This window comes from Capricornis sumatraensis, chromosome 4 (assembly GCF_032405125.1).
Source record: "Capricornis sumatraensis isolate serow.1 chromosome 4, serow.2, whole genome shotgun sequence".
Lineage (NCBI taxonomy): Eukaryota > Metazoa > Chordata > Mammalia > Artiodactyla > Bovidae > Capricornis > Capricornis sumatraensis.
Window position 1 is genome coordinate 145,429,786 of NC_091072.1, and position 22,009 is coordinate 145,451,794.

The 22,009-nt window shown below is 38.7% G+C and overlaps 1 protein-coding gene across 1 annotated transcript; it reads left to right on the top strand.

Annotated features, from left to right (window-relative positions):
• Nucleotides 1-8,709: 8,709 nt before the first annotated feature.
• CLEC4D (C-type lectin domain family 4 member D) lies at nt 8,710-16,898 on the top strand. Its single transcript, XM_068971947.1, has 6 exons — nt 8,710-8,737; nt 10,456-10,548; nt 14,120-14,233; nt 14,931-15,082; nt 16,132-16,247; nt 16,751-16,898. The coding sequence occupies exons 1-6, from the start codon at nt 8,710-8,712 to the stop codon at nt 16,896-16,898; spliced, it is 651 nt and encodes a 216-aa protein (XP_068828048.1).
• Nucleotides 16,899-22,009: the final 5,111 nt, after the last annotated feature.

Genomic DNA, 22,009 nt, shown 5'->3' on the forward strand with positions numbered 1-22,009 from the left:
ATACAGAGAAACAGGAAAACAATAGAAGGGGAAAGCCTAGAGATCTCTTCAAGAATATTAGAGACACCAAGGGACAATTCATGAAAAGATGGGCACAATAAAGGACAGAAATGGACCTAACAGAAGCAGAAGATATTAAGAAGAGGTGGCAAGAATACACAGAAGAAATATACAAAAATATCTTCTTGACCCAGATAACCACGATGTTGTGGTCACTCACCTAGAATCAGACGTCTTGGAGTGAGAAGTCAAGTGGGCTTTAGTAAGCATCACTATGACAAAGCTAGTGGCAGTGATAGAATTCCAGCTGAGCTATTTCAAATTCTAAAAGATGATGCTGTTAAACTGTTGCACTCAATATGCCAACAAATTTGGAAAACTTAGCAGTGGCCAGAAGACTGGAAAAGGTCAATTTTCTTTCCAATACCAAAGAATGTTCAAATTACTGTGCAATTGCACTCATCTCACACGCTAGCAAAATAATGCTCAAAATTCTCCAAGTGAGGCTTCAACAGCACGTGAACGAAGAGCTTCCAAATGTTCAAGTTGGATTTAGAAAAGGCAGAGGAATCAGAGATCAAATTGCCAACCTTCAATGGATCATAGAAAAAGCAAGAGAATTCCAGAAAAACATCTACTTCTGCTTCTTGACTATGCTAAAGATTTTGATTGTGTGTATCACAACAAACTGTGGAAAATTCTTCAAGAGATGGGAATATCAGACCACCTTACCTGCCTCCTGAGAAACCTGTATGCAGGTCAAGAAGCAATAGTTAGAACTGGATGTGAAACAACAGACTGGTTCCAAACAGGGAAAGGAGTATGTCAAGGCTGTATATTGTCACCCTGCTTATTTAACTTATATGCAGAGGACATCATTTGAAATGCCAGGCTGGATGAAGCACAAGCTGGAATCAAGATTGCCAGGAGAAATATCGATAACCTTGGAAATGCAGGTGACACCACTCTTATGGCAGAAAGCAAAGAAGAACTAAAGAACTCCTTGATGAAATGGAAAGAAGAGAGTGAAAAAGTTGGCTTAAAACTCAACATTCAGAAAACTAAGATCATGGCATCTGGTCCAATCACTTCATGGGAAATAGATAGGGAAACAATGGAAACAGTAAGAGACTTTATTTTACTGGTCTCCAAAATCACTGTAGATGGTGATTGCAGCCATGAAATTAAAAGATTATTGCTCCTTGAAAGAAAAGCTGTGACCGACCTATTTCAGTTCAGTTGCTCAGTCATGTCTGACTCTTTGCGACCCTATGAACTGCAGCACGCCAGGCCTCCCTGTCCATCACCAACTCCCAGAGTTTACCCAAACTCATGTCCATTGAGTCAGTGATGCCATCTAACCATCTCATCCTCTGATGTCCCCTTCTCCTCCTGCCTTCAATCTTTCCCAACACCAGAGTCTTTTCAAATGAGTCAGCTCTTCTCATCATGTGGCCAAAATAATGGAGTTTCAGCTTCAACATCAGTCTTTCCAATGAACACCTAGGACTGAACTCGTGTAGGATGAACTGGGTGGATCTCCTTGCAGTCCAAGGGACTCACAAGAGTCTTCTCCAACACCACAGTTCAAAGCATCAGTTCTTCTGCATTCAGTTTTCTTTATAGTCCAACTCTCACATCCATACATGACTACTGGAAAAACCATAGCCTTGACTAGACGGATCTTTGTTGACAAAGTAATGTCTCTGCTTTTTAATATGCTGTCTAGGTTGGTCATAACTTTCCTTCAAAGGAGTAAGCCTCTTTTAATTTCATGGCTGCAATCACCATCTGCAGTGATTTTGAAGTCAGTCACTGTTTCCACTGTTTCCCCATCTATTTGCCAGGAAGTGATTCCCTTGATCTGCAAGGAGATCCAACGAGTCCATCCTAAGGGAAATTGGTCCTGGGTGTTCATTGGAAGGACTAATGTTAAAGCTGAAACTCCAGTATTTTGGCCACATGATGCAAAGACCTTACTCATTGGAAAAGACCCTGATATTGGGAAAGATTGAAGGCAGGAGGAGAAGGGGACAACAGAGGATGAAATGGTTAGATGGCATCACCGACTCAAATTACATGAGTTTGGGTAAACTCCAGGAGTTGGTGATGGACAGGGAGGCCTGGCGTGCTGCAGTTCATAGGGTTGCAAAGAGTCAGACATGACTGAGAGACTGAACTGAACTGAACTGAACTGATGAGACCAGATACCATGACCTTAGTTTTCTGAATGTTGAGCTTTAAGCCAACTTTTTCACTCTCCTCTTTTACTTTCATCAAGAGGCTCTTTAGTTCCTCTTCACTTTCTGGCATAAGGGTAGTGTCACCTGCATATCTGAGGTTATTGATGTTTCTCCTGGCAATCTTGACTCCAGCTTGTGCTTCATCCAGCCCAGCATTTCTCATGATGTACTCGGTGTATAAGTTAAATAAGCAGGGTGACAATGTGCAGCCTTGATGTACTCCTTTCCGTATTTGGAACCAGTCTGTTGTTCCATGTCCAGTTCTAACTGTTGTCCTGACCTGCATACAGGTTTCTCAAGAGGCAGGTCAGGTGGTCTGGTATTCCCATCTCTTTCAGAATTTTCCACAGTTTATTGTGATCCACACAGTCAAAGGCTTTAAAAGCAGAAATAGATGTTTTTCTGGAACTCTCTTGCTTTTTCAATGATCCAGTGGATGTTGGCAATTTGATCTCTGGTTCCTCTGACTTTTCTAAAACCAGCTTGAACATCTGGAAGTTCACAGTTCATGTATTGCTGAAGCCTGCCTTGGAGAATTTTGAGCATTACTTTGCTAGCTTATGAGATGAGTGCAATTGCATGGTAGTTTGAGCTTTCTTTGGCACTGCCTTTCTTTGGGATTGGAATGAAAACTGACCTTTTCCAGTCCTGTGGCCACAGCTGAGTTTTCCAAATTTGCTGACATATTAAGTCCAGCATTTTCCAAATTTGCTGACATATTGAGTGCAGCACTTTCACAGCATCATCTTTCAGGATTTGAAATAGCTCAACTGGAATTCCATCACCTCCACTAGCTTTGTTCATAGTGATGCTTCCTAAGGCCCACTTGACTTCACATTTCAGGATGTCTGGCTCTAGTTGAGTGATCACAGCATCGTGATTATCCGGGTTGTGAAGATCCTTTTTGTACAGTTCTTCTGTGTATTCTTGCCACCTCTTCTTAATATCTTCTGCTTCTGTTAGGTCCCTACCATTTCTGTCCTTTATTGAGCCCATCTTTGCATGAAATGTTCCCTTGGTATCTCTAATTTTCTTGAAGAGATCTCTAGTCTTTCCCATTCTATTGTTTCCCTCTATTTCTTTGCACTGATCTCTGAGGAAGGCTTTCTTATCTCTCCTTGCTATTCTTTGGAACTCTGCATTCAAATGGGTATATCTTTCCTTTTCTCCTTTGCTTTTCGCTTCTCTTCTTTTCACAGCTATTTGTAAGGCCTCCTCAGACAGCCATTTCACTTTTTTTCATTTCTTTTTCTTGGGCATGGTCTCGATCCCTGTCTCCTGTACAATGTCATGAACTTCCATCCATTGTTCATCAGGCACTCTGTCTATCAGATCTAGGCCCTTAAATCTATTTCTCACTTCTGCTGTATAGTCACAGGGGATTTGATTTAGGTCATACCTGAGTGGTCTAGTAAATTTCCCCATTTTTTTCAGTTCAAGTCTGAATTTGGCAATAAGGAGTTCATGATCTGAGCCACAGTCAGCTCCTGGTCTTGTTTTTGCTGATTGTATAGAGTGTCTCCATCTTTAGCTGCAAAGAATATAATCAATCTGATTTCAGTGTTGACCATCTGGTGATGTCTATGTGTAGGGTCTTCTCTTGTGTTGTTTGAAGAGGGTGTTTGCTATGACCAGTGTGTTCTCTTGGCAAAACTCTGTTAGCCTTTGCCCTGCTTCATTCTGTATTCCAAGGCCAAATTTGCCTGTTACTCCAATTATTTCTTGACTTCCGACTTTTGCATTCCAGTACCCTATAATCACTGCAGATGGTGACTGCAGCCATGAAGTTGAAAGATGCTTACTCCTTGGAAGGAAAGTTATGAGCAACCTAGATAGCATGTCTCTTCAAAAGCAGAGACATTACTTTGCCAACAAATGTCCGTCTAGTCAAGGCTATGGTTTTTCTAGTGGTCATGTATGGATGTGAGTGTTGGACTGTGAAGAAAGCTGAGTGGCGAAGAATTGATGCTTTTGAACTGTGGTGCTGGATAAGACTCTTGAGAGTCCCTTGGACTACAAGGAGATCCAACCAATCCATTCTAAAGGAGATCAGCCCTGAGATTTCTTAGGAGGGAATGATGCTAAAGCTGAAACTCCAGTACTTTGGCCACCTCATGCAAAAAGTTGACTCATTGGAAAAGACTGATGCTGGAAGGGATTGAGTGCAGGAGGAGAAGGGGATGACAGAGGATGAGATGGCTGGATGGTATCACTGACTCGATAGACATGAGTTTGAGTGAACTCAGGGAGTTGGTGATGGACAGGGAGGCCTGGCGTGCTGCGATTTATGGGGTCACAAAGAGTTAGACACGACTGAACAACTGAACTGAACCGAACCCTATAATGAAAAGGACATCTTGTTTGGGTGTTAGTTCTAAAAAGGTCTTATAGGTCTTCATAGAACCATTCAACTTCAGCTTCTTCAGCATTACTGGTCGGGGCATAGACTTGGATTACTGTGATATTGAATGGTTTGCCTTAGAAAGGAAGAGAGATCATTCTGTCATTTTTGAGATTGCATCCAAGTACTGCATTTCAGACTCTTTTGTTGACTATGATGGCTACTCCATTTCTTCTAAGGGATTCTTGCCCACAGTAGTAGATATAATGGTCATCTGAGTTAAATTCACCCATTCCAGTCCATCTTAGTTTGCTGATTCTTAGAATATCGACGTTCACTCTTGCCATCTCCTGTTTGACCACCTCCAATTTATGTTGATTCATGGACCTAACATTCCAGGTTCCTTTGCAATATTGGTTTTTACAGTATTGGACCTTGCTTCTATCACCAGTCACATCCACAGCTGGGTGTTGTTTTTTCTTTGGTTCAGTCCATTTATTCTTTCTGCAGTTATTTCTCCACTGATCTCCAGTAGCATATTGAGCACTTACCAACCAGTGGAGTTCATCTTTCAGTGTCCTATCTTTTTGCCTTTTCATACTGTTCATGGGGTTCTCAGTGTAAGAATACTGAAGTGGTTTGCCATTCCCGTCTCTAGTGGGCCACATTCTGTCAGACCTCTCCACCATTACCCGGCCATTTTGGGTGTTCCGACATGGCACGGCTTAGTTTCATTGAGTTAGACAAGCTGTGGTCCATGTGATCAGATCGGCCAGTTGTCTGTGACTGTGGTTTCAGTCTGTCTGCCCTCTGATGCCCTCTCTCAGTGCCTACCATCTTACTTGTGTTTCTCTTACCTTGGACGTGGGATATCTCTTCATGGCTGCTCCAGCAAAGCACAGCCACTGCTCCTTACCTTGAACATGGGGTAGCTCCTCTTGGCTACTCCTATGCTGTGCAGCCACCAAAGCAGAGACATTACTTTGCCAACAAAGGTCCATATAGTCAAAGCTATCGTTTTTCCAGTAGTCAAGTGTGGATGTGAAAGTTGTACCATAAAGAAGGCTGAGTGCTGAAGAATTGATGCTTTTGAACCGTGGTGTTGGAGAAGATTTTAAAAAAACATATATTTATCTTAATTGGGGGCTAATTACTTTACAATATTGTAGTGGTTTTTGCCATACATTGACATGAATCAGCCATGGGTGTACATATGTTCCCCATCCTGAAGCCCCCTTCCACCTCCCTCCCCATCCCATCCTCAGGATCATCCCCATGCAACGGCCCTGAGCACCCTGTCTCATGTATTGAACCTGGGCTGGTGATCTGTTTCACATATAATATTGTTTCAATGCTATTCTCTCAAATCATCTCACCCTCGCCTTCTCCCGCAGAGTCCAAAAGACTGTTCTTTACCTCTGTGTCTCTTTTGCTGTCTCGCATATAGGGTCATTGTTACCATCTTCCTAAATTCCATATATATGCATTAGTATACTGTATTGGTGGAGAATGAAATGGCAACCCACTCCAGTACTCTTGCCTGGAAAATCCCATGGATGAAGGAACCTGGTAGGCTACAGTCCATGGGGTTGCACAGAGTCAGACACGACTGAAGCCACTTAACATGGATGCATGCATGCATTGGAGAAGGAAATGGCAACCCACTCAAGTATTCTCGCCTGGAGAATCCCAGGGACAGAAGAGCCTGGTGGGCTACTGTCTATGGGGTCCGCACAGAGTCGGACACGACTAAAGTAACTTAGCAGCAGCATACTGTATTGGTGTTTTTCTTTCTGACTTACTTCACTCTGTTTAATAGGCTCCAGTTACATCCACCTCATTAGAACTGATTCAAATGTATTCTTTTTAATGGCTGAGTAATACTCCATTGAGTATATGTACTACAGCTTTCTTATCCATTCATCTGCTGATGGACATCTAGGTTGCTTCCACGTCCTGGCTGTTATAAACAGTGCTGCGATGAACACTGGGGTACATGTGTCTCTTTCAGTTCTGGTTTCCTCAGTGTGTATGCCCAGCAGTGGGATTGCTGGGTCATAAGACAGTTCTATTTCCAGTTTTTTAAGGAATCTCCACACTGTTCTCCATAGTGGCTACACTAGTTTGCATTCCCACCAACAGTGTAGGAGGGTTCCCTTTTCTGCACACCCTCTCCAGCATTTATTGCTTGTAGACTTTTGGATAGCAGCCATTCTGACTGGCGTGAAATGGTGCCTCATTGTGGTTTTGATTTGCATTTCTCTGATAATGAGTGATGTTGAGCATCTTTTCATGTGTTTGTTAGCCATCTGTATGTCTTCTTTGGAGAAATGTCTGTTTAGTTCTTCAGCCCATATTTTGATTGGGTCATTTATTTTTCTTGAATTGAGCTGCAGAAGCTGCTTGTATATTTTAGAGATTAATTCTTTGTCAGTTGCTTCATTTGCTATTATCTTCTCCCATTCCAAAGGCTGTCTTTTCACCTTGCTTATAGTTTCCTTCGTTGTGCAAAAGGTTTTAAGTTTAATTAGGTCCCATTTGTTTATTTTTGCTTTTATTTCCATTACTCTGGGAGGTAGATCATAGAGGATCCTGCTGTGATTTATGTCAGAGGGTGTTTTTCTGGTCTTGTGTTTAGATCTTTAATCCATTTTGAGTTTATTTTTGTGTATGGTGTTAGAAAGTGTTCTAGTTTCATTCTTTTACTAGTGGTTGACCAGCTTTCCCAGCACCACTTGTTAAAGAGATTGTCTTTTTGGAGAAGACTCTTGAGAGTCCCTTGGACTGCAAGGAGATAAAATAGTCAATCCTAAAGGAAATCAATCCTGAATATTCATTGGAAAGACTGATGCTGAAGCTGAAGCTCCAGTACTTTGACCACTTGATGCAAAGAGCTGACTCCTTAGAAAAGACCCTGATGCTGGGAAAGATTAAAGGCAGGAGGAGAAGGGGATGACAGAGGACGAGATATTTGGATGGCATCACCGACTCACTGGACATAAGTTTTAGCAAACTCCAGAAGATGGTGAAAGACAGTGAAGCCTGGCATGCTGCAGTCCATGGGATCGCAAAGAGTTGGACATGACTGAGCGACTGAACAATGTATGGCAAAACCAATACAATATTGTAAAGTAATTAGTCTCCAAAAAATAAATAAATTAATAAATTTAACAAAAAGTTATTTAAGCTTGGTTTTGGAGTCTTTGCAAGTTAACCAAGTTTAGCACATTTCACCTGTGTTGAAGATTGTGTTCTTTACCACAGAGTTTCTCATTTCCTCTTCTTTGCCCTGATAGGGCACCACTTGTTAAAGAGATTGTCTTTTTGGAGAAGACTCTTGAGAGTCCCTTGGACTGCAAAGAGATAAAACAGTCAATCCTAAAGGAAATCAATCCTGAATATTCATTGGAAAGACTGATGCTGAAGCTGAAGCTCCAGTACTTTGACCACTTGATGAAAAGAGCTGATTTAATTTCTCTCATTGGAATACTTGGGAATTTAACCAACAGCTCCACCACCTTTTTCTCAACTCTACAACAAAAATGTTTTGTCTTTACATACATACACTGTGCAGATTAAAAACTTTTGCTCATTGTTCACATTACTTTTTACCATCTTGCATGCAACTTAGTTCAGAGAAATTTCCATGGCAGAGTTTAGCTCATGCACACAATTACCTTTGAAAATATAATATCCAGGAAAAGAAACTTGAGGAAATGTTTATTCTTCTTTTGATTAGGTGAAGTTGTGATTCTTTTAGGACATGGCTATGGTTTTTGCTTTAACAAGTAAAATAAATTAAGAAATTCTACATGACACACTGGAGTAGTGACCTTATGAAAATTTCTACTGTTTCTGAGTGTGGCTTTCTCAATTTCCTTTTTCTTTGCTCCATCCTAGAGTGAATCAAAGGAAACCCCTGTGTTTGGAAAGACTTCTTCTTTTGAGCTGTCTTTAGTATCGAGAGCTTTCTAATCTTGGCAGAATAGGCAAGATTAATGTTCAATCCCAAGAATTTCTGAATATATTTCTTTATCCACAGAGTAAACTGTGGGGAAAAATTTTAAGAAGTTGCTGTGGCTGCTGGTTCTCTCCACTGCTGAACCACAAGAGATTTAACACACAATGGGACAAGAAGGACCGCAAAATAAATGTGAGTATTTGTCTCATTTCAGTTTTAAAGAAGCATATTTAATTATGACTAAGATTTTAAAATATGAATTGATGATAGTTGCAGTTATGAAGATTGAAGATGGTGATGGGGAGGAAGTTGAAGAAAGTGAAAATTATTTTGGTGAAGAAGGGGGACATAGATTCAAACATTTGGGGTATTAGAAACTCCTTTATAAAATGTATACAGGGACAAGAGAGAGCACCAAGTATATAAAAAAATAAGATGAAAGAGAGTAATTTGGGAAAATTGTTTAAAGGAAAAAAAAGAGAAGAGAGGTACAGAAAACACCCTGACTGGGACAGCAGTGAACCTGAGGTTCTGACTTTATTTCTTTTTATACTCAAGTTCTACTCAAGTGACACAAATGGGTTTGTACTGTAAGAACATTAAAAAACACTTTTGAGAAATATATAGAATGAATGCAGAAATATATAATTTTGAAATGAATGTTTCATTTCATCTCATCACATGGGGTCATGATGTACAATGGTACTGAAAATCACATTTTTATGTAGCAATATGTTTTGAAGAATTCTTTCTATTAATACATACATGTATACATGATTATTTTAATTGCTCTGTAGAATTTCATCATAGGAATTCACCATAATTTAGTGTTTCTGCTTTTGATGATATGCATACAAGTATTAGGTTTCAAGGTTTCTTTTTTCTATTTCCAAACTTATTGCAGTGAATATCATTTTATAGAAGTAAGTTTAATTGCTTCTATAGGCTTGAGCTCTAGAATTTAAATTGCGGCAAATGTAATGCATTTAAAAATTGATAAGTGTTCCTAACTTTATCTGTCTAAGAGGCTTTCCAGTTTATAGTTCAGTAGTGGCATTTATTTCCTCACTGAGTGTTTATTTCCTGTAGGCCTTGCCACACTACTTATTCTCAATTTACTTTTTTATTTTTTATTTTTTTATTTTTTTAATTTTAAAATCTTTAATTCTTACATGCGTTCCCAAACATGAACCCCTCTCCCACCTCCCTCCCCATAACATCTCTCTGGGTCATCCCCGTGCACCAGCCCCAAGCATGCTGTATCCTGCATCGGACATAGACTGGCGATTCAATTCTTACATGATAGTATACATGTTAGAATGCCATTCTCCCAAATCATCCCACCTTCTCCCGATATATGACAAAACATGCCATAATATTTTGGTTTACATGTCTCTGATTGAGCTTGCTGTTTGTTAGTTTAATGGATTTTTGAAATAATTTCAGCAAATTAAATTTTCAGCAAATTTTCTGCTCAAATTTTTGCTCAGTTTTCAAATTGGTTTTAGAAATTCTTTATACAGCCTGGATATTAGCATTGTGACAAGATTTTTCTTCCATGTATTCTTTGTGTTTTAACATTTGTTTATAAAGGAGCTTTGGTTTTTATGTACTACAATTATCAATTTTTAAAGATTTTGGGGTTTTTAGTCTGCTTAATGAAAAGCATGTTCCTAATTCCCCCAAAGAACCCTGAAGAAATACATTTTATTTGCAAATAAATATATTTAATTAATTAATTTATTTATCAATGGACTTTAAAGTTGATTTATTCAGGGGAAATCTTTAAGCTCTCTTCCAGGTCTAAAATATTTTGGATGATCTCATTCTAAGCTTTCTCTTTGGTGGCATTAGCTCTCTTTGTTTTCGTGGCTGAGAAGATAACCTATTCATCTTTCTTTTTGTTTTAGTAGAAAGAGGCCAGCATTCCCAGCTGATCCCTTGGACCATTGCTATTTTTTTCATGTCACTTCTAAGTGCCTGTTTTATTGCAAATTGTGTGGGTAAGTTATTAGCAAAGTGGAATGCTCCTTGAATCATTCACTCGAAAAACTTTCAGAAAGTTGCCCTACACCTTTTGTTAGCATGACCTTCTCCAACAGACCAATCCAGAAAGGCCTCAGGGCTTGGATTTAATATTCAGAGCTACATACTTGACCTTCTGTTTTTTGATGATGCAGCCTTGAGCCAGGAAATGAACGATGGAATTTAGACCCATTCCTATACATGGGAAGGTTGGAGACTGCGGTAAATCATTCTTCACTTTGGACCAGGATAACAAGGACCGCATCTTTCTAGAAAAGAATAACCAGAAAAACCCCTCAAATTTCAGATGGACTGTAGTCTGGCTGTGAAAAGAAGAACAGCTGGGAGACTTCTTTCTGACATCAAGACATTGTATAAAGTTATTATAAATAAAGTAATATAGTATAGGTGCAAGAATAAACAAACAGAGAAAGAATGTTGAGAGCTTTGTTACAGATCTGTATTTATAAACTCTATATAAAACAGGCTACCCACTCCAGTATTCTTGCCTGGAGAATCCCATGGACAGAGCAGCCTGGCTGGCTACATACAGTCCATGGGGTCATAAAGAGTTGGACAGGACTGAGCGACTAAAGAACAACAAACAAAATAAAACTGAAGGGAATTAAAAAAAAAAAACAAACTGAAGGGAATAAGTCAACTATCCTCCAATGAAAATTAGTTAAAAAATGAACAGAGAGGACAGTTTTGTTCAATTACTGTAGTAGAGAGGATTGATTATCTATATTCAAAAATGAAATTGTTCTCCTGCCTCATATCATGTTCAAAAACCAACCTAAAGTGGAGAATTGATTAAAATATGAAAGCAAATTAATGCTTTAGAAAAAAATATGGAGAATATATTCGTGACCTTGAGACAGAGAATGATTTCTTAAACATGTCACAAAACGTGCTAGCCATTAAAGAGACTATCACCAAAGTATACTATGTTAAAGTAAGAATTACTGTCCAACAAAAATAACACTGACAACAGAAAACATAGGAAAATATGTTTTAATGCATATAATTAATAAAGGATTAGAGTATAGAATATTTAAACCATTGTCCCAAATCAATAGGAAAAATACTGACAACAGAAGAATGGGCTAAGTCCTGAACAGGCACAATAGAAAAGAAAAAAATGAAATGTCTGATAAACATATGAAATATTTCTAATTTCATTAGTTTTCAGAGAAATGCAAATTCAACTCACAATGAGATACCACTAAAAACCTTGTGGATGGTAATATTTAAAGTCTGGCAGTAGCAAGTATCGATGATACTGCAGAGCAACTAGACCTTCAGTGAATTTCTGCTGGTGAGAGTGTACACTAGTACTCAGTTCTGTGGCTCAGTTGTGTCCAGCTCTTTGTGACCCCATGGCCTGCAGCATGCCAGGCTTCCTTGTCCATCACCAACTTCCAGAGCTTGTTCAAACTCATGTGCATCGAGTTGGTGATGCCATCCAACCATCTCATCCTCTGTCGTCCCCTTCTCCTCCTGCCTTCAATCTTTCCCAGCATCAGGGTCTTTTCCAAGGAGTCAGTTCTTCCCATCAGGTGGCCAAAGTATTGGTGCTTCAGTTTCAGCATCAGTCTTTCCAATGAATATTCAGGACTGATTCCCTTTAGGATTGACTCTTTGATCTCCTTGCAGTCCTGGGGACTCTCGAGAGTTTTCTCCAACACCACAGTTCAAAAAAGCATCAATACTTCAGTGCTCAGCTTTCTTTATAGTTCAACTCTCACATCCATGCATGAGTACTGGGAAAATCATAACTTTGATTAGACAAACCTTTGTTGGCAAAGTAATGTCTCTGCTTTTTAATATGCTCTCTAGGTTGGTCATAGCTTTTCTTCCAAGGAGCAAGTGTCTTTTAATTTCAGGGCTGCAGTCACCATCTGCAGTGATATGGGAGCCCTCCAAAATAAAGTCTCTCATTGTTTCCATTGTTTCCCTATCTATTTGCCATGAAGTGATGGGACCAGATGCCATGATATTTGCTTTTTGAATGTTAATTTTTAAGCCAACTTTTTCATGCTCCTCTTTCACTTTCATCATGAGATTCTTTAGTTCCTTTCACTTTCTACCATAAGGGTCATATCTTCTACATATCTGAGGCTATTGATATTTCTCCTGGCCATCTTGATTCCAGCTTGTGCTTCATCCAGCCCGGCATTTCTCGTGATGTACTCTGCATATAAGTTAAATAAGCAGGGTGACAGTATACAGCCTTGAGATACTCCTTTCCCTATTTGAACCAGCCTGTTGTTCCATGTCCGATTCTAACTGTTGCTTATTTACCTGCATACAGATTATACTGCATACAGCAGTATAATCGTTTTGAAAAAGGTTGCCCCAACCATAGTTGGCAATAGGTATAACCTATTACCAGCAGTTGCATACATGTGCATGGACCTTACAGAAATGCATGCTTGTGTGCTCTAAGGATACATGGTCAAAAATGCTCAGAGGTGCAGAGCTCGTACTAGCCAAACACTGGAAACAAGGCAATTATCTACCAGAAGAAGAAAAGATAAATACATTCTAGTTCATTAAGATAATGGATTACTTTTCAGTAATGAGAACTGATGAGTTATGTTTGCACGAAACAACATAGATAAATTTCAGAAAACCCTGAGCAGAAGACGGACCCCAAAGTATGATTTCACTTATATAAAGTTCAGAAGCAGGCAAATCTGATCTATATGGTTTTGTGATAGATTATGAAGTGGTAGAATTATGAAGCAAAGCACAAAGTGATTGCTTTAAAAGCCATGGCATGATTACCTTTAAGAGAAAGTGAGGGATTCGTGTTTGGGCTGTGAAGGTCACCTGAGGCTTTGGTAATGTTGCGTTTTTTGAGCTGGGTTGTTGGAATGTTCACTTTATAATAATTTGATAAACTGTACATTTATGTTTTTCACGTTGTTAGACTTGGTTATATTTCAAAGTGAAAATACTGAAAAGTAAGTGTGTAAGACTTGTAGGACTTTGCAGAAGAATACCAGTGGTCACCAAAATCTCTACTCTAAGCACAAATATTGATAGAAAAACATGTTTAAAAGCACATGGACATTAAGGTTTGCAAAACTATACCCATAAAGCATAAAATGGACACTAAGGGCTTCCCAGGTGACCCTAGTGTTAAAGAACACACCTGCCAATGCAGGAGACATGAGAAATGCGGGTTCAGGAATATCCTGGGTCAGGAAGATCCCCTGGAGGAGGGCATGGCAATCCACTCCAGTATTCTTGCCTGGAGAATCCCATAGACAGAGGAGCCTGGTGGGCTTCAGTCCACAGGGTCCCAAAGAGTCAGACAACTGAAATGTCTTAACACACATGCATAATAATGAAAATATTGATTTTCAACAATTCTTTTCAACCAATTCACCTGGAGCTGAAACAAAGGAACTGCATAGGAAGAACAGAGAAGGTGGGGACCTTAACTATTATGGTAAAAGAAAATTTACTTAGTGCAGTATGCCCCCAAAGTAAGTGGTTATATAGGAAAAGGAAACTAAGATTTTTTTCCCTCCTTCACAGTGACTCACCACAACTTTCTATCCTGTAAGAAAGGAACGGGGTTCTTCAGGCTCCCAAAGCAGCACCCAAAGGTAACATGCGTCAGAGAGAAACCAGAACTGAAAGGTACAGAGAGTAGAAGAAATTCCTTCCTTATTTCCATTCAAATTCATAGCCTGATTTAAAGCATATCATTTCTACATTATTATGTAAAGAGAGAGATGAAAAGAGCACAATATGAGAATCTGGCACAAGAGCAGACATCAGTAAATTGAGATAGAATTATTTTCATGATTGTGAGCAGTTGAATAACTAATCAGAGAATACGAACAAAATATTTATGAGCCATTTTTGGCATCCAAAGCATAACATTTTCTTTTAATTCAGATATATAAGGACTGCTCCCTCCTAGAATATGTAAACTTTGCCAAAGTGTCTTTATCTCTTTTATTCTGTGAAGGCTCATTACATGAGCATCTTAGTAGGTTCTTTACTTCCTTCAGGTAAAATGTCCTGCCAAAAGCTTTGTTATAGGAACTCTTTCAATATGGTTGTAAATAACTGTAGGGATGTTGAAAAGTGATCATGTCTTCTAAGAGAAAACCTGGTAATTTTCTCATGGTCATTATGTGATTCAGATACTTTTGTTTAGGAGCTATTTAAAAATGTAATTTTCAGGATCTTTTTTTAATAGGGGGGACAGAATGATTGTGGTAATCTTGGTATTATTCTCTTAAATGTTAATTGGATATTAGGTAGTAAAATAACTGTATGATTTGTTATATATGGCATGCTCCCTTGGACCTAATTTTCCTTTCAATTTTCACATGAGGGGGCACCTGGAATTGCTGTCCTGTGGGCTGGAGAGCCTTCCGGTCCAACTGCTATTTTCCTTTTAATGACAACAAGACGTGGGCTCAGAGTGAAAGCCACTGCTCTGGGATGGGAGGTCACCTGGCCACCATCAGCACGGGGGCTGAGCAGGTATGCTGAGAGGCTCATGTTAGTTCCTCTGCTGGTTTGAATCTCTTCGCAGAGAGAGGAATTTCTCAGCTCGGCTCCACCTCTGTGCCTTTGCTTCCTCTCCCCCATCTGCCTGGAAAGACTTTCTTCCTCTTGCATTTTTCTTCACACGGCCAACATCTTCTGGTCTTCCCAGATCTGACTCATGTGATATTTTCTCAAGAAAACTACCCTGACCACCTTCCCCACTCCATCCTTTTTGTTCTGATCTGGAGATGCTTTCATGGAATGTTGTGCATTTCATGACCAGGGCACTTAGTTCAGTGTTCACTACTCCAGCTCTTCCAATGACTCCTCCTTTGCAGAGGGCTACAGCCATGCTTTATCCATGTTTGTATCTCCAATGGTCTGCGCAGTGCTAGGCCCACTTAAGTGATGATTAAGTTAATCAATGAATGGTTAATTAGGACTGAAATATCTTTTTAGGATAAAGAATAGGATGGATAATTCAGATGTATGTTTGTTATTCTAAAAAAAGAAATCTCAAGGTAAAGTCATTTCTGAGCTGAAATTTATTTCCTCATGCAATATATTTCCATATATTATATACCCAGACTCAGATTCTACTCCATTCTTGGTTAACATGGTTTCCTGGAGGACTTTGTTTCCATGGCTTTGCAGCTATAGGTTCAGGATCTCTTTGAAATAAGTGTAATTTAATGAAATATGCAATCAATTAATGGAGGTAATTTAAAAAATAAAATTTGCTAAAAATCCAATCCCATTAAGAACTATGCTAAGTAATTTGCAAGCTGATCTCATTTAATCTTCACAGTGACCCTCTGAAGTAGTGGAGTTGTCCCTTTTGGAGCTGAGAAAACTGGGGTTTGATGACATTAAAGCAATTATTAACATCACACCATAAATGCCAGAGGCAGGATCTGAAAACATATAACCAATGCTTTTGTGTTTAACTAGTAGTTTATTTGACCTCTTTCCTCTTTTCCTAAAATAACAGTTATCAACTGATAAATGCAAATATACTTATAGAAATTCACATTTTTACGCAGAACTTTATCACTCAATTTTTGGATAGACGATTTTCATATTTCCTGGGACTTAGGAATGAGAACCTTGACGGCCAGTGGCATTGGGTGGACAAGAAACCATTTAACCCACAGATGGTGTGAGTATACCAACTAGGGTAAAATAGCTTTATAGGCAAAGGTAGGAAGAAGACAGCAAGCCAAATTCATTTTGGGGTGGGTTATATCACTGTAAGGCTTCCCTGGTGACCCAGTGGTAAAGAATCCACCTACCAATTCAGGAGATGGCAGGTTCAATCCCTAGGTTGGGAAGATCCCCTGGAAAAGGAAATGGCAACCCACTCCAGTATTCTTGCCTGGGAAGTCCCATGGACAGAGAAGACTTGCGGGCTACAGTCCATTGGGTAGCAAAAGAGTCAGACATGATTTAGCAACTAAACAACAACAATACCAGAATAAGAATGCCTACTCAGAACAGAGCACTGTCTGTTCAGGAACCTCTATGCTAGTCGATTGCTCTGATTCTGTTGGACAGTGCAACTGTAAATGTTTCACTAAGGGCATTTTCTCTGCCTTGTCCTCTGACCTCTACTATACACACACAACACGTACACACACATGTATATATATTTTTTCATTTCAGATTCTGGCACAAGCGTGAATCCAACAATGATCAGAAAGAAAAATGTGTTGTTCTTGTTAACGACAAAGACAAATGGGCCTGGAGTGATTTTCCTTGTGACTATAAGACAAGTTGGATTTGCAAGATAACTGGAACTGCATTCAACTAAAAACCTACGAAGGGGGCCCTGTGATGAGGACAGAAAATAAGAAACAATGCGACTAAACAGAACATATATGTATTGTGGGAACAGAGAAAACGTTTTCCGTCATAGAACATTTTCAGTCATGATGGCCTTATTTATTTATTTTTTTGTTTCATTCATTCAAGATAACGTATTTTTTGTTTTGTGTTTTGGTGGAAAGAATCATCTTTTTCTGTGAGAATCAATTTCATTAACTTTGTTTTCTTGATAGTATTTCAGGCAGGGCATTTACTTTTCAACTGGTGTGTATTGATTACATATTTAATAGCTTGAATGGTGAAATCTTTTAAGTCACCATTTCCTCTGCTCTGATGATTCTTAGCACTTAAAGTTCAAAGGTGGGATATTTCAGTTGGTAGTGGTGTATCTTTTTTTAACCCAAATACCACAAACTCTAAAGGTTTTAAGCAGCATTTTTATTGTCTGGTGCGTTGTTTTCAGGTTTTTTAATAGTATCAGTCATTATATTGAAATTCCATGAGCAAAATATTTTCTGAAGAACAGTATAGAATAGTTAGAGTTATGGTATTGCCCAGGAAGAAAGAGATTCCCTGGTAGCTCTGTTGGTAAAGAATCTGCTTGCAGTGCAGGAGACCCTGGTTGGTTGCTGGGTTGGGAAGATCTGCTGGAGAAGGGATAGGGTACCTACTCCTGTATTCTTGGGCTTCCCTGGTGGCTCAGATGGTAAAGAATCTGCCTGCAATGCAGGAGACCTGGGTTCTATCCCTGGGTTGGGAAGATCTCCTGGAGAAGGGAACGGCTACCCACTCTTGCCTGGACTCTTGCCTGGAGAATCCTAAGGACAGAGGAGCCTGGGGTTATAAACAGTCACACATGACTGAGTGAATTTCACTTTCCAGCAAGAAAAAAATATCCATTTACCTTTTAAAAAACTTACTCCACTTTAAAAATCTTACCACAGTGAGGAGTCTCAAGCTGACAATTTCTTTTTGAGTAGAAAAGTCCCTCACAGGCCATCTTAAGCACACTCTTAATTCTATAACTAAGGAAACAAAAGTTTTGGGAAACCAAAGAGCTCACCTTCACAGGGTTAGTTTATGATGTAAACAAGACTGTGGCCCAGAACTAGCTTTCATAGTAGGTGGAATGTATTCCCTTTGGTATTGCAGAAAAGTTACTGGTGGTGCTGTGGCCTCTTGGCTAACAGATAGATAATAGTTCTTAATTATTGATGTAACACTATATTAGTGTTTCTGTATTTTTAATTAGAATCAGAAGAAAATTGTATTTTTAATCCATTTATGTAAATTGTTGCTGCTGCTGCTGCTGCTAAGTCTCTTCAGTCGTGTCCGACTCTGTGTGACCCCATAGATGGCAGCCCACCAGGCTCCCCGGTCCCTGGGATTCTCCAGGCAAGAACACTGGAGTGGGTTGCCATTTCCTTCTCCAATGCATGAAAGTGAAAAGTGAAAGTGAAGTCGCTCAGTCGTGTCTGACTCTTTGTGACCCCATGGACTGCAGCCTACCAGGCTCTTCTGTCCATGGGATATTCCAGGCAAGAGTGCTGAAGTGGGCTGCCATTGTTAGCATGTTTATTTAGAGCTATAAAGCTACAGTTCGAACTAGCAAGAAAAGTCACGACTCTAACAACCTGAAGTTGTGCTTTTGTGATGTATGTAGCTTTAACTGTGAAGCAGTCATGTCCAACATTAACAAAATATGGAGGTCTTTCTAAAACATTTTATTTTGCTGATGTTTCCTGGATCCAAGCTAAAAAATTTCAAGTGACATCTTTTTAGCTACATTCCTTGGTGGCTCAGATGGTAAAGAATCGGCCTGCAATGCAGAGGACCTGTATTCGATCCCTGGGTCAGGAAGATTCCCTGGAGAAGGGAATGGCTACCCACTCCAGTATTCTTGCCTGGAAAATTTCATGGATAGAGGAGCCTGGTGGGCTTCAGTCCATGGGGCCACAAAGAGTCGGGCATGACTGAGCAACTAACATTTTCATCTTCCTTACTACTATATTAAAAAAAACAGTATTTATTCTTAAATTAGTGGTTTTCTAAGTTCAGAATATTAGTGTATGATTGACTGTATGTGTTTACGTGTCTGTGTTTAAAGCTGATGCTTTTAACTGAAATAACATCAAGGGACTTTGTGTTTGCCATAAATTACATAGCATTAATCTATAAAACTTGTTGAAATAGACTTTATATAGTTAATATTATCCACTCTCCATTTGTATAAAACTGTATTTAAAGGTTCAGTAGTCAATAAAATGTGACCTCTCTGTGATTTTATACATCTCTGTCTACATCTATACCCTAATCTTTTTCTCCCAATTCGGATCAATTTTCATTCTCTCCATGGCTTCCACCAGACCAAGTAAACATCGGTTTACCTGGATTATTACAATGGCCTTCTGGTGATCTCCCTGTTTTCACCCTTGATCCCTTTCAGCCAATTCTCAGCTCTCATGGCACCTTTTATACATAGTCTTCACAATTTCTTTAAAACAGCTAATAGTAATTTCATAAAAATAAATGCTAATTTCTTAAGAACATTGTAATAGAATGTTCTCGAAGTCTGAAACGTTAAAAAAACCTAAGCACTTTTTGGAGACTTCCCTGGCAATCCATTGGTTAAGACTTCACCTTCCAATGTAGGAGGTGCCAGTTTGATCCCTGCTTGAGGAGATAAGGTCTCCCATGACTCATGGCCAAAAAACCAAACCGTGAAACAGAAGCAATGTTGTAACAAATTCAATAAGACTTAAAAAAAAAGGTCCACATCAACAAAGTCTTAAAAAAAAAACTAAACATTTTTTATCTTTGAAAAAGTAATTATATGTGTTAATAAGGCAAACAGTAAAAAACATTATTAAAATATAAGGTGACGCTCTCTTCCACTCCGAACCTCTAAATGCCCCTTCAGCGTAACTATGATTACTGATTTCTTATGTGTATATCCATATATGGTTATGTCTCCCTGCATGCATCCACATGCGCACATGTAAAATCTCCCTAAGTATGTCCCACCCAACGAAGGATTTAGGGGCTATAGTGTTGAGAAAGGAAAAGGACGGCAGGTTGGGAGGAGGAAGAAACGAAAGAGCAAGAGGAGAGAAGTAAGTCAGAAAGAAAAACACAAATATTGTACCTTAATGCATATATATGGAATCTAGAAGGATGGTACTGATGAAGCTATTTGCAGGGCAGGAATAGAGATGCAGACATAGAAAACGAACTTGTAGACACAGCAGGGGGAAGGAGAAGGTGGGATGAATTGAGAGATTTGCATTGACATATCTATACTACCATGTGTAAAGTGGATATCTAGTAGGAAGCTGCTGGGTAGCACAGGGAGCTCAGCTGGATACTCTTTTTTTAAAAAAACATAAATTTATTTATTTTAATTGGAGGTTAATTACTTTACAGTATTGTATTGGTTTTGTCATACATCAACATGAATCCGCCACAAGTATACACGTGTTCCCCATCCTGAACCCCCCTCCCTCCCCGTAACGCATATATATGGAATTTAGAAAGATGGTAATGATAACCCTGTATGCGAGACAGCAAGAGACACTGATGTATAAAACAGTCTTTCAGCTGGGTACTCCTGTGACAACCTAGAGGAGTGGGATGGCTGTGGGAGTGGGAGGGAGGCTCAAGAGGGAAGATATACATATAACTGATTCATGTTATTGTATAGCAGAAACTAACACAACATCGTAAAACAATTATCCTCTAGTTTAAAAAACAAAGAGCAAGAAGAACATTTTACATGATTCCTTATTATTTTTCTGTTTAGGGACCCTTTAGGAAAAAATTTTTTGTGGTTATCTATAAGGCCTCTAACCTGGAGGAGGGCATGGCAATCCACTCCAGTACTCTTGTCTAGAGAATCCCATGCACAGAGGAGCCTGGCAGGCTTCAGTCCAGGGTCGCATGGAGTCAGACAAAACTGAAGCGACTAAGCAGCAGCAGCATAAGGCCTATAAAATTCTTGAATTTCAAGAATTCTTTAATTTCACTTCAACTTTTTTATTTGATAAATTTAAGTAAAATTAAATTTCATACTTTAAAAGAATACATCGTCTGCTGTATGATTCCTATTGATCTTAACCTATACCAACTTGGAATTCAATTCTTTTTTTAGCTTTCATCTCTATACAATTGTTGCTCTGAAAAAATTTTAATAATAAATAAGTAACATTTTAAAAAGATGTAGTAAAGTGATTTTTATTTTTTTAAAAATTAGAAGCCCAAGTGGTAATAGTATTCAAATTATAACAGTGGTTTAATTGGAGAACATGGTCTTGGGAATATGAATGACTGATTATTCTTTATTTTTTGCTACTTTTTGGGTTTTCTGGTGCCTAAGTATTTATATAACCCCATTTATAAAATATGATATTTAAAACAGTTTCAATTGGATGATCTGCTTCTCAAAGAAGAATTTTTCTGATAAATAATTTAGGTTCCAATGAGCTTTACTCTAATAAAATCTAAACAATTCTTTTTTTGCCAGACTTTGAAGGCAGAGTTAGTTGCATAACTTAAATTGTAAATAGTGAAATATATGCATTAATATTTTTATGTGTCTTTCAATATAAAAATCAAATTTAAGATAATTATAGCCATCTAAAGTATAAAAGCAATGAACAAAAACGTTTCCACATATTTTAAAATGTTTCCTCATTTGATGTTTGTGATATGAAAAAAGAAATTAGAAAGTTGAGAAATATTTACTGAATTACTTTCAGGTTGAATGACTTTTGTTTTAAAGGCATATTGATTTCAAAAACACAGATTGTCACGCCTATGAGAAATCAACATTTGTAAAGAAAGCTAATATATTATATTCATTTATTCAGTTGAATTTTCCCATTCAATGATTATACATTAATTCCAATGTATGATTTTGAGGGTCTATTTATGGTGCTGTGTGCAAGAAACATGCTTATAAAAGCTGCTGTGTTATTTACATATTCTTAAATAACCAAATCAGTATTGATAGACTGTGCTGTGCTTAGTTGTTCAGTCGTGTATGACTCTTTTTGACCTCATGGACTGTGGCCCACCAGGCTCCTCTGTCCATGGGACAGA